This window comes from Rhinolophus hipposideros, assembly GCF_964194185.1.
Source record: "Rhinolophus hipposideros genome assembly, chromosome: 26".
NCBI classification, from domain to species: Eukaryota; Metazoa; Chordata; class Mammalia; order Chiroptera; family Rhinolophidae; genus Rhinolophus; species Rhinolophus hipposideros.
Window position 1 is genome coordinate 20936043 of NC_138072.1, and position 14539 is coordinate 20950581.

Below are 14539 nucleotides of genomic sequence, written 5' to 3' on the forward strand. Positions count from 1 at the left end.
ACAATGAAATACATAAAATTAAGCCAAGCAGGAGCAAATAAGCAGACTGACAAGGAGTATCCCCTAAGAGGAAGCAGCCCAGGCCACCGCGCAGGGCTGGAGGGGCTGGGGAAGGAGGTCAGGGTCTGAGAAAGCTCAGAGGGGGTCCACATGAGGGGCCCCTGGGAGGAAAGGGACCACGCTGGAAACATGGCCAGGGACACTCGGGGAAGACTTGGGCGCTGTGCTAAGGAGCCCAGATCCTACCCTGAAGCTCACAGGAGGCTCCATTCACATGCTGAAGTGAGAACAGCGCACAGGCTGGTGCACATATAATTGAAAAGAGGCGCTGCAAAGCCGGCTCCCTCCACATGATGGATGCCGGGCAACTCTATAAGCAGAGTTCACTCACCTCAAAAAGGCTGTCTGAGAGCAGCAGTAAGCATCATGGGGGCACAAAGGTGAGACGACACGACCTTCAGGACCTTCCAATCCAAGAGGGGAAAGCAGAAAAGGAAATGTAACTCTCCTGAGAGGGACAGGGAAAGAACATTGGAAAATGAAACCGAGAAGGAATTCCTCCAGCTGGGGCACCAGGACGTGCTTCCTGGAGAAGTGGATCCGAAACGCTCTGCCCTAAAGCAGCGGTTCTCAAGCTAGAGTGGCGGACTGTTAAGCAGAGACCGCTGGGCCGACACTGAGCTGCTGATTCTCTGGGTCAGGACTGAGGCTCCAAAGTTGACATCTCTAATAAGTCCCCAGGTGACGCGAATGCTGCTGGTCCAGGGACCAGATGTGGAGGACCTCTGCCCTCAGGGAAGTCAGTACCTGGTCAAATAGAGATGCGTTTGCAGGCGCCCCATGAGGAGGAAACCGCAAACGCGAAGGCACGTGGTTAGAAAAGCAAGACTACATCCTGGTTACAATCAACTGAAGGTAAAATACAGAACACCTGAGACAGCATCCGAGGCCAGCTTGGTAAATAACCACCCAACCAGCTCCAGGGAGCTGAGCACAATTGCACTGGGACTGTTACCAAGCGTGAGACAATGGCCAAAGGGAGCCTGGCTTGCATGTGGCCTGTACCCTTTCTCTGAATTGTTCCATCACGCCACTGTCCTAACTCACTAGGTCTGCCCAGCTCCCTAAACCAAAACAGCCACGAGGACCACCCAACCCGCTGATGGCTGCATGACGGATCCCTTCCCTCTCAACAAAGAGCAATGTAAAAATCCCATTGGTTGAGCCAACAAGGTTGGGAATTTTCAAAAGGAATTTTAAGAAGAAAATACAATTATAAAAGTAAAGAAACAGAGGTATTTGCAGATACAGTTCCTAGTTCACCTAAAAATAAAATTTAAAAGGCCCAAACACAAGTTAGCTTCACTGATGCAGTTTTACAGTGGTGTGTAAGGTGTTTGGAGTTGAATCGTGTCCCTTTGTTACTTCAGTGTAACAAAGACATGTCAGAATATGGCCCTATTTGGAAATAGGGTTTTTATATTGGTAATTAAGTGAAAGTGAGATCATTAGTGTGGGCCCTGATTCAAGGTGACAGGTGTCCCGCCCTTAAGTAGATGAGAATCATTGAAGAGGGGAACGTGCGTTTCATTCAATACAGCACCCCGGATGGCCCAGAAAACTCTTACCAAACTTATTGATGAATCCCCACCCAAAAGTCCGTAATTTTAGCTCTTTTCTTTCTTTAGCAACTTAGTCTCCTACCTCTTTCTTAAAATCACCCCTTCACCTGACATTCCTCTCAAACTCTGAACAGCTGTTCAGCTGGATGTACCATCCCACCCCATCCCCTGCCTGCAAGAGGGGATACAACCCAGCTCCTGGCAAAGGAAGGGGTGGGACCCAAGGGGTGACAAAATCTGAGTATCATGGGTTTTGGGCAGCCAGGGTAGGGGGCACTGGGAAGGTGAGTCCCGTGGCCCAGGACAGGTGAGGGGGTTGAAAGAAGAGACCCAGTGACGGACTTATCACCTCATGGCTGACAGCTCGCCCTCCAGCCTGGCTTGTTGAAAATGGAAAGCATGTAAGTTCTTTCAGTAAATTAAGTGACATCTTCCTTTGGAAGAGAAGCATCCTAATTTCCACCACACACCGAGAACAGCTCCCGCAATGCTCCCGAGTTACTGATTAGCACTCACCAGAGTCTCATCGTTGCTCCATATTGGGGGTAATTTCGATTATTGCTTCTTCACACTTGAAGAGGGTTTCCCGGGGCTTTGTTTACCTGACACGTCACCCTCCAGTCAGGAGGACACACTCCAGTCACAGCCAGGGGACCAGTGTAGATGTCACATCCCCAGGAACCTGTGTCCAGTGCCAGGAAATATCCCAACAACCCTGGTGCTATCAAAATGCCATCACCTTCTAGAGAACCTGCTGGGTTCCAATAAAAGGTACATCAGTAAACTTGCATAGTGATATCCTCGTCTCTCGTTGAACCTGAAACATTCAAATGTGACTCAAGAAAAATATGCGCAGAGCCTTCCTCCTGAGACAACAGGAGTTGCCGTGGTTATGTCCGGGATCTCTCCAGGTGGATTGCACATTATCAATCCATTTCTCACCTGAAAACAAGTATAGTTGAATGATAATGATCGCAGGGGATTCAGAACAGGTGGGGGCATGGAAGCACCCACTCCCAGCCCTATGGGCCTTATCTTGGCATTCATCCTTAACCCCCTGTGGCATCAGGGTGATAGGGTGATGGTGTGAGTCTGGGTGGATTTCCAGATACCGCAACACAGTTCCAGACTTACATTCATTTCCTGACTGTAAAGTAAACGCGTAACCTCACTAGGGGTGCAGACCCCCGGTTCAGGCTGTTCGCAGATTCCCCACCAATCACAGAGCCCACTACTTGGTACCTGCCTCTTATTGGCCTCCCATCTCACCTTGTCTCCATGCAGACTGGTCTTATTGATGATAGTGACAATTTCACAAGGAATAAGTATGCAGCAAGCTTTGTAATCAACATGATATATACATTATTTCCTCCCACAACAACCTCTTAATTGTGAGAATACCTCCCGTGTGAGGTAGGTGTTCTCATCCCCACTGCAAATCACTGACAGGTCACAGAGCTAGTAAGTGATGACTCAGAGTTTGTACCCAGATTCACTCACTGCAAATCCATGTAACCACCCTGCTATACTGTGCCCCCTCATTAGCAACATGGGTACTCCCCTTGACTTCTCACTGTTTTAGAGAGCAGCACTATTATGTCTGAGTTGGGAGACTGGCCTTTGCACCCGTGAGACATCTCGCGCAAGTCCCCACTGTCTTTCTTAGATTTGCAATCACGTGTAGTTACTCAAAGAAAAAGTACCTAAAGGTGATGAGTCTGAGCTCATCATTAAAAAAATACAGCCGTACATGTGAGGTTTGGAAACCATATTTTCAAGGGACTTAGTTAGCCTGGGACATGGACACGAGTAGAAGGATGTCCACTGATTCATTCAGAACACAGTATATGTCTAAGGCATTCAGGACGCAATGACACATAGCACAGGCCCTACCCCCGAGTGCTTCTAGCAGAGGCACAGATTTAGAAAGCAGCCAATAGAATGCAGTGTGGACAGCCCTATGGGCGAGCAAACAGGATGGGATGAGCCAGTGGCCAAACCCAACCCACGTGGAGAATGTCGGGAAGCCACGACCTATCCGTGATGGCAGAGTCCAGCGTTCCCTCAGCGTTGTTTGTCACCATGTGATTACCAGGTCCTCTACTTCCCAGGGGAGATCCATGCTTGTGTGTTCTTTTTTATTAGTTGAAGAGAATTAGAAATACTTGGTTGTAATTCTCAGTGCTTTGGCTAAAACTTTAGTCAACTTGGTAAAAGTTTTCATATGATGATTAGGCTAAATACACTCAGAAGGCCGTTTGGGGACATTGGCGGAAGTCCATGCTTTTACCTCACAGGGAGGAGTGTATCCAGACATTCCTACATCTCTCAGGATGCCTTTGCGACCTGGGCTGACACTGTGACCTAAACTAAATGGTGGCCAGAGCATGTACGTTGTAGCTTATAAGGAGAACAAAAATGTGGGAAGGCAGCAAATGAGAAACTCCTTCGTATTTATGAAAACGTAACTGAAGCACATGTAAGTAGTAAGAGATTTAAAAATATCTGCAACAGGCAGAATTAATTTGGGAAATTTGTGTCAAATTCCACATGTTCACCTCCATCCTGTAAAGGAGCCCAATTGGACAACGATGGCAAAGGAAAGCTTTGGAATTTGTTAAGACCCCTTCAGTGGAATTCTCTCTTAGGACCAGGAAAATGTTCTGAGTCAGCCTTTCTCATGAAATGGGTTTCAATGTGGCTGGGATTTCAAGTCAGGCTCCAATGTGCCATGACTTCTCATGAACACTTAGGACCTGCAGGGAAGGTGACAAGCGCCCTTGAAGGGCCTGCTCCTGCACCAGACAGGTGACATAGAATTTCTCAGGGAAACCTCAAGCACACTCCTGCCAGGAGCTATTGAGCCCAAGTTACAGATGAGAAAACTGATGCTGAGAGCTGGTACCTACCAGATCAAGTAGCTCATAAGCTCACAAGTGACACAGCTGGGAGTCACCCAGACATGCAAGATTCCTAGTAAGGGCCGTGCAACACTGAGCGCCCTCAAGGCAGCCTATTTGAGCTAAAAGACACCACGTTTTCCTGGACCCGGCAGGCTGCCTGGATCCTGCTGCGTAACGTGAGGCAGCTGCAGACTGTGGCCTAAAGTAAATGAAGCTGAAGGAATCACCCTCCCCACAGGGGTCCCACCTGCAGGGGACAGCTATGCACCTGAAACAGCTTTCCTTCTGTATATAAGGAAACCTCCGGGAGCACGGAGCCTGGCTCGGGAAAGGAAGCGCAGGGCTCCCGCTACCCGGATCCTGGCAGAGCCATGTGGTTGCTGTGGTCCATCCTGCTCTGTGTCCCACTGTCTCTGTCTGTGAGTGGCCCACATGAGCCCGAGGCACCAGCAGGTCCTGGTGAACTCCACTGTGGGCCACGGGGCCTGCGGTTCACTGTACACCCTCCCCACCAGGGGACAACCACTCCTCCCACACTGATAGCATGGGGTAAGTGTGACAACTCACCTGGCTTAGCCAGGCAATGGCCTGTGTTCTCCTCAGTCGCCTAAAACCACCCCCAGCTTTCTGGGCTAACATCCTCTCCCTCCTGGTAAACTCTGCAGCTTCTCTAGCAATGTCGCTTCACTCCTGAATGGCTCTCCTCTTCTCTCTCTCTCTCTCTCTCTCTCTCTCTCTCTGCTGCCCTTGGGGTCTAATGCTAAAGCCGGCTGCCCTTCCCCCTTGTGGTCACCGTGGTGACTGACCTCTTGTTGCTCTTCCAACCCCTCAGACAACCGCGGGCTGCCGCACAGGCTGCAGAATGACTCCGGCTGTGGCACCCAGGTGACGGAGGGCCCAGGCAGCTCTGTGGTGTTAGAGGCGACCTACGGTGGCTGCTATGTCAGTGAGTGGGTGAGTATGACCCAGCCTCGGGAGCACTGAGCTGCCCCAGGCCCCCGTCCAGGCTGACTCCCTGGGCCTGTCTCTCCAGGACTCCCACCACGTCATGCCAGTTGGAGTTGAAGGAGTCGATGCCACTGGGCGCAAGACGGTTACAAAGACCAAGCTGCTCAAGTGTCCCATGGTTCTCCCAGGTAAAGGCTTAATGGTGTGGAACCTCCCAGAAGGTGCCCTCAGGCCTCTCCTACCTGTTCTGTGCAATGACACCTGGCACTCATGAGGGATCATCTTCCAACTCTCCCCTCAACCTGTGTCCTTAGGATAACTTCCACCTGAGAGGTGACTCCGTGTGGGGCACTGAGGGGTGCTTTGCGTGTCCTCTCCTTAACACTAGCCCAGTGCTGCGACCACCACTTCTGCCCCACGGAGTGAGCTTGGCCAAGGGTCCCTAACGGGTGGGTGCAGAACTGGGACCCAAACAAGAATGGGTCCATGACCAGGAGCTCCTGGGTCTTGAGGAGGGTCTGGAGGACGGGAAAGTTGTCAGGGAGACTTGGCAAATGCCACTGATAGGTGCTGAGGACAGGTGTCGGCCCCTCTGCGTGGGGGCCAGTTAATCATCTAACTGGGGGATTAGTAGGAAGCGTGCCTCCTACTACTAGGCTTCAGGAATCTTGCCTCCTGATCTGCGAGCCCTACTCAGGTATACAGATTCGAACTTGCGATTCACTCTCCTCACCTACCTTGTGAGTCCAGAGGGGTAATGCAAATGAAACACAGATTTAGTCCCCACTCCCTCAGACCTACTGAACCAGAACCTGCATTTCAGGAAGATCCCCCAGTAAGTCGTGGGCACTAGATTGAGAAGCACCTCCAAGAAATAGAAGGAAGAATTCTTTACTTGAAAGGAAATAGAGCCCACTGCTTCTACTGACCTTGTTGGTGTTCTTTCAAAAAGTACCGGTTTCAGGGGACTCTTGCAAGGTGACTTAATAGTAGTTAACTTCCTGAGGCTTTATCTCTAATATGTAACATGGATGGTTCCACTCCAATGGTCTAGATATCTATAGCAGTTTTAATGCATTGTGACAAAATTATCTTTTTTTCAAGACCAACTTTTGTTACCTAGTCTCTTCAAAATCTAGCCCTAAATGCTCCAGGTGCTGACCTGTGTGACTCCATCCCTGTGTGGGACAGACTGCCGTGTGCTCCTTCACCCACCACACAAGAAGGCTGCAAGGAGCTGGGCTGCTGCTATAACGCTGAGGGAAATTCCTGTTACTATGGAAACACAGGTGAGGGACTGGGTCTCTGAAACCAGCTAAAGAAAAGTGTCCATTACCTGCAACCATGCCTAGAGGAGGGCGATTCCCAATCCCCACCACACGCCTAGAAAACAGATACTAAAGACGAACAATGACCAGAGGCTGAGACATAAGCAGTGCAGCCTAGAACCACTGACCCTCAGTGATAGAGCTTTCTACAGACTTCTATTGTCTAGTGTGCTCGTAGAAACCAAACATAAAGCAGGTGACATTCCGCAACCTCAAGAAACTAAGTCTCTGTGCAGGATACTAGCTAACTGACCAAGGAATAGCCACTCTGGTGGCTAGCAGGCTAAGTGTCTAGAGAGCCTTCCTTCAACAAGCCTACTTTCTATTACCCCACGTCCTGCTCTAAGGTTTTGTAATGCAAAAGACCCTCTGCGAGCAAGCAGAGGTCACATTCTGTTCCAAGGAAAGAACTAACACAAAGCAGGCACTACTATGCCCATTTACAGATGAAGCAAGGAGGTCCAGTGCTTGGTCTGGGGGCACAAAGTAAGTGGCAGTGGCAAGATTCAAACCCAGGAGCTCAGCCAGAGCCTCGATTAAGCTCTGGGCAGCTGGCCTGGGTACGTCACAGCTGGGAATGCCTTCCCCAGGGGAGGGGTCAAAAATAACGAGATCCTTCGCTTTTGTCTAGCTGGTTCAGTAAGAGATGGCCTGCCTTTAGCACAGCCCCTCTGTTGTTTCAGTGACCTCACACTGTACCCAGGATGGCCACTTCTCCATCGCCGTGTCCCGGAACGTGACCTTGCCCCCGCTGCTCTTGAACTCTGTGCACCTGGCCTTCAAGAATGACAGTGACTGTAACCCTGTGATGGCAACACACGCCTTTGTCCTGTTCCGGTTTCCGTTTACTTCCTGTGGTACCACCCGCTGGGTGAGAAGAGCTGAGCCTTCCCTCTGCTCCTAACGCCAGAAGTCAGGCAGGGATGTCCTGGTGACAGGGGGAGAGATGGCATACCTTAGCCATGAAGGATACACCTGACTGCTGCTGGTGTGTGGGCTGGCCTCTAGGGCAAAAGAGAGCTTCATTGCGGTGAAAGCTGAACCTCCCCTGAGCGTTGCCTCAGACCATCACAGCTGTGCTCCCACAAGGGACTGGCACTTTCCATGAAGCTGGGAAACTAGCAGGGACTCCCCTTAGGGAGGTGATAGCTTTCCTGGCTGCCTCACCTAAAGACTCGAAGCCCCTTCTTTTGTCCTAAAATAAGATGAAGTGGCAATGTCCCAGGTTAGTCAATGCTACCTGCCGTTGCCTGGGCTCGTGGAGCAAAACATACAACATAACAGTAGAGTAGCATTGCTGAGTACTAGAGCAAGTCCTGAGGAAAGCAGCTTCTGGCTCGCAGGAATGACAGGACCTCTTAACCTGTTCGTCCAGGTCATGGGAGACCAGGCGGTATATGAAAACGAGGTGCTCGCAGCCAGAGACGTAAAAAGTTGGAGCTATGGTTCTATCACCCGTGACAGTATCTTCAGGTAAAGGTCTTAGTTAACCTAACTCTGCTTGACCAGAAGGGCTTCCCTTCTTCCATCTAGCAGGAGCCCATAGGTAAGCGCAGAATCCACAGAACATCTCCTAGCGAGAGACCTGCCTACTGTCTCAGCTGCCCAGGCTTCCTGACTATTTGACAAAGTCTCCCTGCATTGATGTCATCAGCTGGACGTAAGCCTTCCACTCACCTGAACTTCTACTTCACTTCACTCTTTCCTGTTTCTCCTTATGGCCTTTCCCTTTCTACTTCTGCCATCCATGCTGTGGCAAAAAGAATCCCTTCAAAACCTCAGATCAGACAGCATACTTTAGCCTATGGGAATACAATGAGAGCTTTAACTTAACACGGATGTAACCTGCGGGCCCCCTACATGAAAGAGCTCTCACTTACCTCTCTAGCTTGATCTCATCTAACATTCTTAATCCCACTTACTATTGTCAACCCCACGTTGTCCTTTGAGGGTCTTCAGAGGACCTCAGACTGTGTCTTGTCTCCATACTTTGTTTTTTGTCAACTGTGTTCTGCCTTCTGTACCTCTGTTACCACTTCTCGTCTTCCTTCATATTGAATCCCCTGTAAGCTCTCCCCCGACTGCCCTCTCTACAGAAATCACTTGTTTCTCACAGCAGTCACCGGTTTCTCATAGGGCCATGTCTATTTCTTGTGTAGTTCTTCTATCTTCAACTCAAATACTGATACTGTTTGCATACTGGTCTCCCCAGCTAAGAGCTTCCATGAAGCCAGGAACCATACCCGTCATGCTTCCAAACGTGCCTAACCTAGCACTGCGAGTTCCTCAAACTGTAAATGAAAGGTGACATGACCCATCCGCTCAAGCAGCTAGTCTTTTCTCTGCAGGCTCCGAGTCAGTTGCAGCTACTCTGTGAGTAGCAACTCCCTCCCAGTTAATGTTCGCATTATCACCCTCCCACCACCCCTCGCTGAGACCCAGCCTGGACCCCTCACTCTGGAACTCCACATCGCCAAAGGTAAGAGACTCTCTGCTGGAGCTTCTGGCCTACACTCAGAGTCCTGTCACTCTTCTGGGCACAAAGACCCTCCCTTGGTAATAAGACATTTGCCAGAGGAGATTGTGCGGGTGAGAGTCTGTCTCGAGCAACCTAGAAGCTCTGAGGTCTGTCCTTACGCATTCAGCTCCTTTTGGCCTCTTGCAGATAAAAACTACAGCTCTTACTACAGTATTGGTGACTACCCAGTGGTGAAGTTACTCAGAGAGCCCATTTACGTGGAGGTCTCCATCCGTCACAGAACCGACCCTGGCCTCGGGCTGCTGCTCCATGAGTGTTGGGCCACGCCCAGCACAGACCCGCTGCAGCAGCCCCAGTGGCCCCTGCTGGTGAAGGGGTAAGTGCCCATTTGTGTGTCTATGTAGAGCCCCTCAAGAAGCCCATCTTGACTGTCGGACGTCTTTGCTTAGGTGCCCCTACACTGGAGACAACTACCAAACCCAGCCAATCCCTGTCCAGAAAGCTTCGGGTCTGCCCTTCCCATCTCACTACCAGCGTTTCAGCATCCTGACCTTCAGCTTTGTGGACCCAGTGGCCAGGCGGGCGCTCAGGGGACCGGTATGATGCTTCCTTCTAAGCTGGGCTCTAAACCCCCCAACTCAGGGTTGTTTCCACATCGTACCACGCCTCAGCCAAGGCTGGCCTTTCATGTGGGCTGTTGGTACTGCATGCCATTGGTATCATGTCCTTGATATCAAGGACATAACACAAGTGACATTTGTCAAGTAGGCTCTAGTTCTTTAGTCTATTGTGATATCAGCTCGGGCTATCAAGGACTTTCTGACCTTCTCTCGACTTCTTCCTGGGGAGATGAAGCGGGTTGGAAGCATTTCCTTGTGATGTGGTGTTACAGCATGACCCCGACTCTGTCTCCCAGGTTTACCTGCACTGCAGTGCCTCGGTCTGCCAGCCTGCGGGGACCCTGTCCTGCACGCTGACCTGTCCTATTGCCAGGCGTGAGTACCCAAGCTGGCTACACTCGTGGAGACTTGAATGAATCTTGAGTCCCAGTGCTAACCTCTTCCACTCTGTGTGCAAATGGCTCAAACTGAAGATTTAACTTATTAGTGAGGCTTCTTTAAGTACTTTTATGATGTGGTAGAACAGGAAGACAACTTGCTTTCTAGAATCCCAGGCCTTTTAAGTATAAGCTATAAATCAAGTAACCCTCAGCCTTAGCGTTTTCCATATAAATCTTCATTGAGCCAGGAGTCAAACTGGGCCATAGCCTACATGTGGCCCAATTGAACAAAAACACTTATCTTTGGTAGTTCATAAGTATAAACTTCTACACCTGCTTGAAGTCAGGTCTAGCAACGTGGCCTGAAGGTATACAGGTGGAGTATGATTAAAGGCTTAGTGTGCTCTCTAGTTGGTGAGGCCCAAAGCTCCTACTGTGTGTGTGTGAGTGTGTGTACAGCTCCTGGTCCACTAACATTTACCTGTCTAACCCCTGAATTAAATAGATTTATGACCCTAAAGCTCTAAGTTCCCTCTGGAAAAAAAAGAAAAGAAAAAAAAAAAACTCATGGTAATTAAATGATAATGTAGTAATTTTCATAACTAACTATTGAACATTAACTCCAATGACACTTAATCTATATGCTTCTAAAGAACCAAAACACACTTAGATGAACTTTTCCAAGGTCATAAAAGTGGCAAAAGAAATAGGATTCAAACAGAGCTCTGCTGTGTCATTGATCACCAGTTACCTTTGTATCAGAAAAAGGATCTCAGCATTAACACTCTGTTGTCTAGGTAACTGTTTAGGAAAAAATGGCACTTCAGGGATAGTCTACCATCATGATCTCTATTACCAAATTCTGGTAAAACAGGTAACAGAGTTAGGTACAAAGTCTACCTTGTTCAAATTTGTGTTAATACACTAATAGGATGTTTAACACACAAATGAGTTTTTCTAAAGGCATGGAATAAAGCTGTACATATTGTGGGACCTGGCCTTGTATTAGACTCTCGCTTCCTAAGCCCCCACTCCCCATGTGCAAAAAAAAAAAAAAAAAGAAAAAAGAAAGAAAGAAAAAAGAAAATCCTAGCTCCCATCTCTCTCTCTGACAGGAAGAAGAAACTCGGACATCCATTTTCACAACAATACTGCTAGCATTTCTAGCAAGGGTCCCATGATTCTACTCCAAGCCACTAAGGATACTACAGAAAAGCTTCGTAAATATTCAAGTGAGTAAAAGGAGACTTAAATAGGTACCTGCATCACTAGTCAAACCACAGCTACTTCCTCACCCACTTCCTATCCTTTCCTGATAATCAGTGTGGATCTCAAGAGGCTGAGAAGTTTGTTATTCCTATAGCTAAAGACTGCTAGGCTTTGCGCAGACATAGATCAGACTAACCTCTTCTTTCCTTCCCCAGGTTCTCCTGCAGACTCCCAGGCTCTGTGGGTGGTGGGCTTCTGCGGGACCTTGATTGGTGGAGTCTTGTTAGTGTCCTACTTGGCTATCAGAAAACAGAGATGAGTTACTCAGAAAAAGACAGATGAGTTACTCAGAAAAAGAGCGTTAATAAAACTAGATTGCACTACAGCCTGTGTCCAGCTTTTCATTGGAAAGGTAAATAACTTATCTAAAGAAATCATCCTAGCTGCTGGTGGTATCTAATCTTTCCTATTTGGGGTGGGAGGGATATTTTACCTGAGAATAGAATAGCCATGATATCCCCTATCTTTCTACTCTAGCCCTTCTATCTTCTGACTAGAACAACATTTCAGTAGAATGCATTAGTTGGTTGACAACGCAAGCAGTATATACAAGAACTAAATATCTCAGACTTAGCAGAGACTTTATCAGCTCAAGAGATGTATGAAACAAAACTCATCTACAAGATCAAACTGAGGCAGAACTAAGTAGTCTAAAGCTAATCATGAATCTTCTAGACCACTGTTTCTCAAACTTTGGTGTGTATCACGACCAAAGGAGGGTTGATGGAAACACATGACTGGTCTCACTCCCAGGGTGTCTGATTAAGTAGGTCTGGGCTGAGGCTTCACAACTTGTTATTTCTAATCATTTCTCAGGTGATACTAATCTTCCTGTTTCAAAAATCATACTTTTGAAAACCAGTGTCTAGAACAATGACTGACAGGAGGTATCTGGTCTTGGATTGGTCAGCTGGAGGTGGCTTGATCAGAAGAGGCTTAGTTTTGAGCCAGAACCTAGTACGTAATTTCCTAGTTTAGTGGTTCTTAATAGTAGAGACACAGGGGGAGAATGAATCACGGCAATTTCTTCTCAAGATAAACGTCCCGCTCAAAGAACTAATGTCGTTGGTTACATTCTAGGGTAATCACTACTCTTACTACCCTGGCGCTCTGAAAGTAACTGGTTAAGTAAGGTTTTCCCACTCTCTGCAGGAAGGAACTTCTAGGTCACTTGACCTTGCAGCTAAGTAAAAGGCATTAATCTTGGCTTTTAAAAGCTGCTCTGTAGTCAAGCCAACCCTACTTCAAACTACTAAGGAGGGAACATTATTCACTTACTCAATTGACAGGGACACTGTGTGCTTTTTATGTAACTATCCTAGACACTTGCTAACATACTTGAGTCTCATGAAAACCTGATAAGGTGGGCATTCATCCCTTTTTTCCAGGATGTGGATCACACAGAGGTCAAATAATTTACCCAGTATCATTTAGTCAAATAAGCTGATATAGGAACTCAAACTCCAGAACTTGAGTACTTAACTAAATTGTACTAAATATATTCAGCTCTTCGGTGGACCAGTTTCCAGGGGTACAGATTCAGCTTGACAGAAGGTTGTCTGAGGCTTGAGGGTGCCTGATGCTTTGGAGGTGGCTAAGCTGGATTTGGAGATGCAAAGGTCTGTGACAACGGACTGCCCTCTACTGTGCTACAGGCCAAACCTCTTAAAGGGGAAAACAAGGGTCTTGGACTGCAGTGGGGGGAGTGGTGAACTTGGTCATTAAACAACTTAAATATCATTTGCCAATTCACTTTGGCAACCTGGAATAGATGAAACACATCTTAATGGTATTGAATACATCTAACATATTCTGTAAAACTTGAGACTCTTTCATATCCAGTGTATGTGGATGGTAGGTCTCCAATTTTCAGGTTACACAGGAACTAACAAAGCTACATGTTTAAGGTTTTATAAGATTTACAGTTGAAAGATCCACATACCCAATTGTTCCCAAATTTTTCAGTACTGAATAGAATACACTAAAATTTGTATGCTATTCACATTTCAAGTCTTGCTGCAGCTGCCTAGGGGCTACTCCTAGTGACATACAGCGTGACTAAAGTTCACTATAAACTCAAACATGTATTGGACACGATGTGACAGGCATTACACGATGCATTGGGAGTGAAGTGACAAAAACCAGGAACGCTGCCCCAGCAGCTAGGGCAGATAAACATCAGGCGCTCAATAATAAGGGAATTGCCAAGTCACGGCTGCTTCTTTCTGTGAGAAAACTAAATGGATATAATCATGAGTTCCTGACTTACCCTCTAAAACAAAGCACGTGCATGGGATCCTCTAAATTAAGCTGATTTGATAAGCCAGGTATCTCAGTTTCCCACAGAGAAAGGAAGGCTGGTGTAGCAGAGTGCCTGGCATTTAAGTGATTTACTCAGTGTCAACTTGTCTTTTTTCCCTCCAAAAGAGGGTGGTGACACAGAATCTGGGTCCAACTAAAGAAAAGGTCCTAGAGCTTACGCCTTGACCTAGAATCTGCCAGGTTCTCTCTAGCTGGGCTTCTCAGGCTGATTATATTAATGTCCTGTGAACCTCCAAAGGGAGCTCAAAACTTGTTTACCAAGCATCTGACCTCGGACCCGTTTTTCAGAGTCTTAGAGTAGTAATGCTCTGCAGGATGAACTGGAGATTGTTTCTGGTTTCTGGAATCCTTATTGAAATGCAGCTGCTCTATGGCGAGGAAGGATAATTCCAGGAGAAATTATCACAAGGCCCTGTGATAATGGAAGAGCCCATGGCCAAAATGACCTAGCTTGGAGTTGAATCTCTGCTCTAAAGTGAAATACCGGTTGGCACCAGTAACTTGAAAGCTTTTTAATTTACACTGTCTCTGAGCTCAGCCGGGAACTACTATCCCCAGAGGCCCCTTCTTAACCTTACACTACTTCTTGGCATTTGTCTAAGTAGCCGTTCTCTAATAACTTTCTTATCAAAGGCTCATACTGCCACCCCAAACTTTTCCCTTCCAAA

At 47.7% G+C, this 14539-nt stretch overlaps 1 protein-coding gene across 1 annotated transcript; it reads left to right on the forward strand.

Annotated features, from left to right (window-relative positions):
• Positions 1–353: 353 nt before the first annotated feature.
• On the forward strand, positions 354–11808 carry ZP4 (zona pellucida glycoprotein 4; the record flags this gene model as incomplete). Its single annotated transcript, XM_081039319.1, has 13 exons — positions 354–440; positions 4822–5074; positions 5358–5479; positions 5559–5661; positions 6613–6762; positions 7485–7672; positions 8177–8274; positions 9150–9280; positions 9467–9656; positions 9730–9877; positions 10197–10275; positions 11396–11512; positions 11705–11808. The coding sequence occupies 13 exons, from the start codon at positions 354–356 to the stop codon at positions 11806–11808; spliced, it is 1770 nt and encodes a 589-aa protein (XP_080895445.1).
• Positions 11809–14539: the final 2731 nt, after the last annotated feature.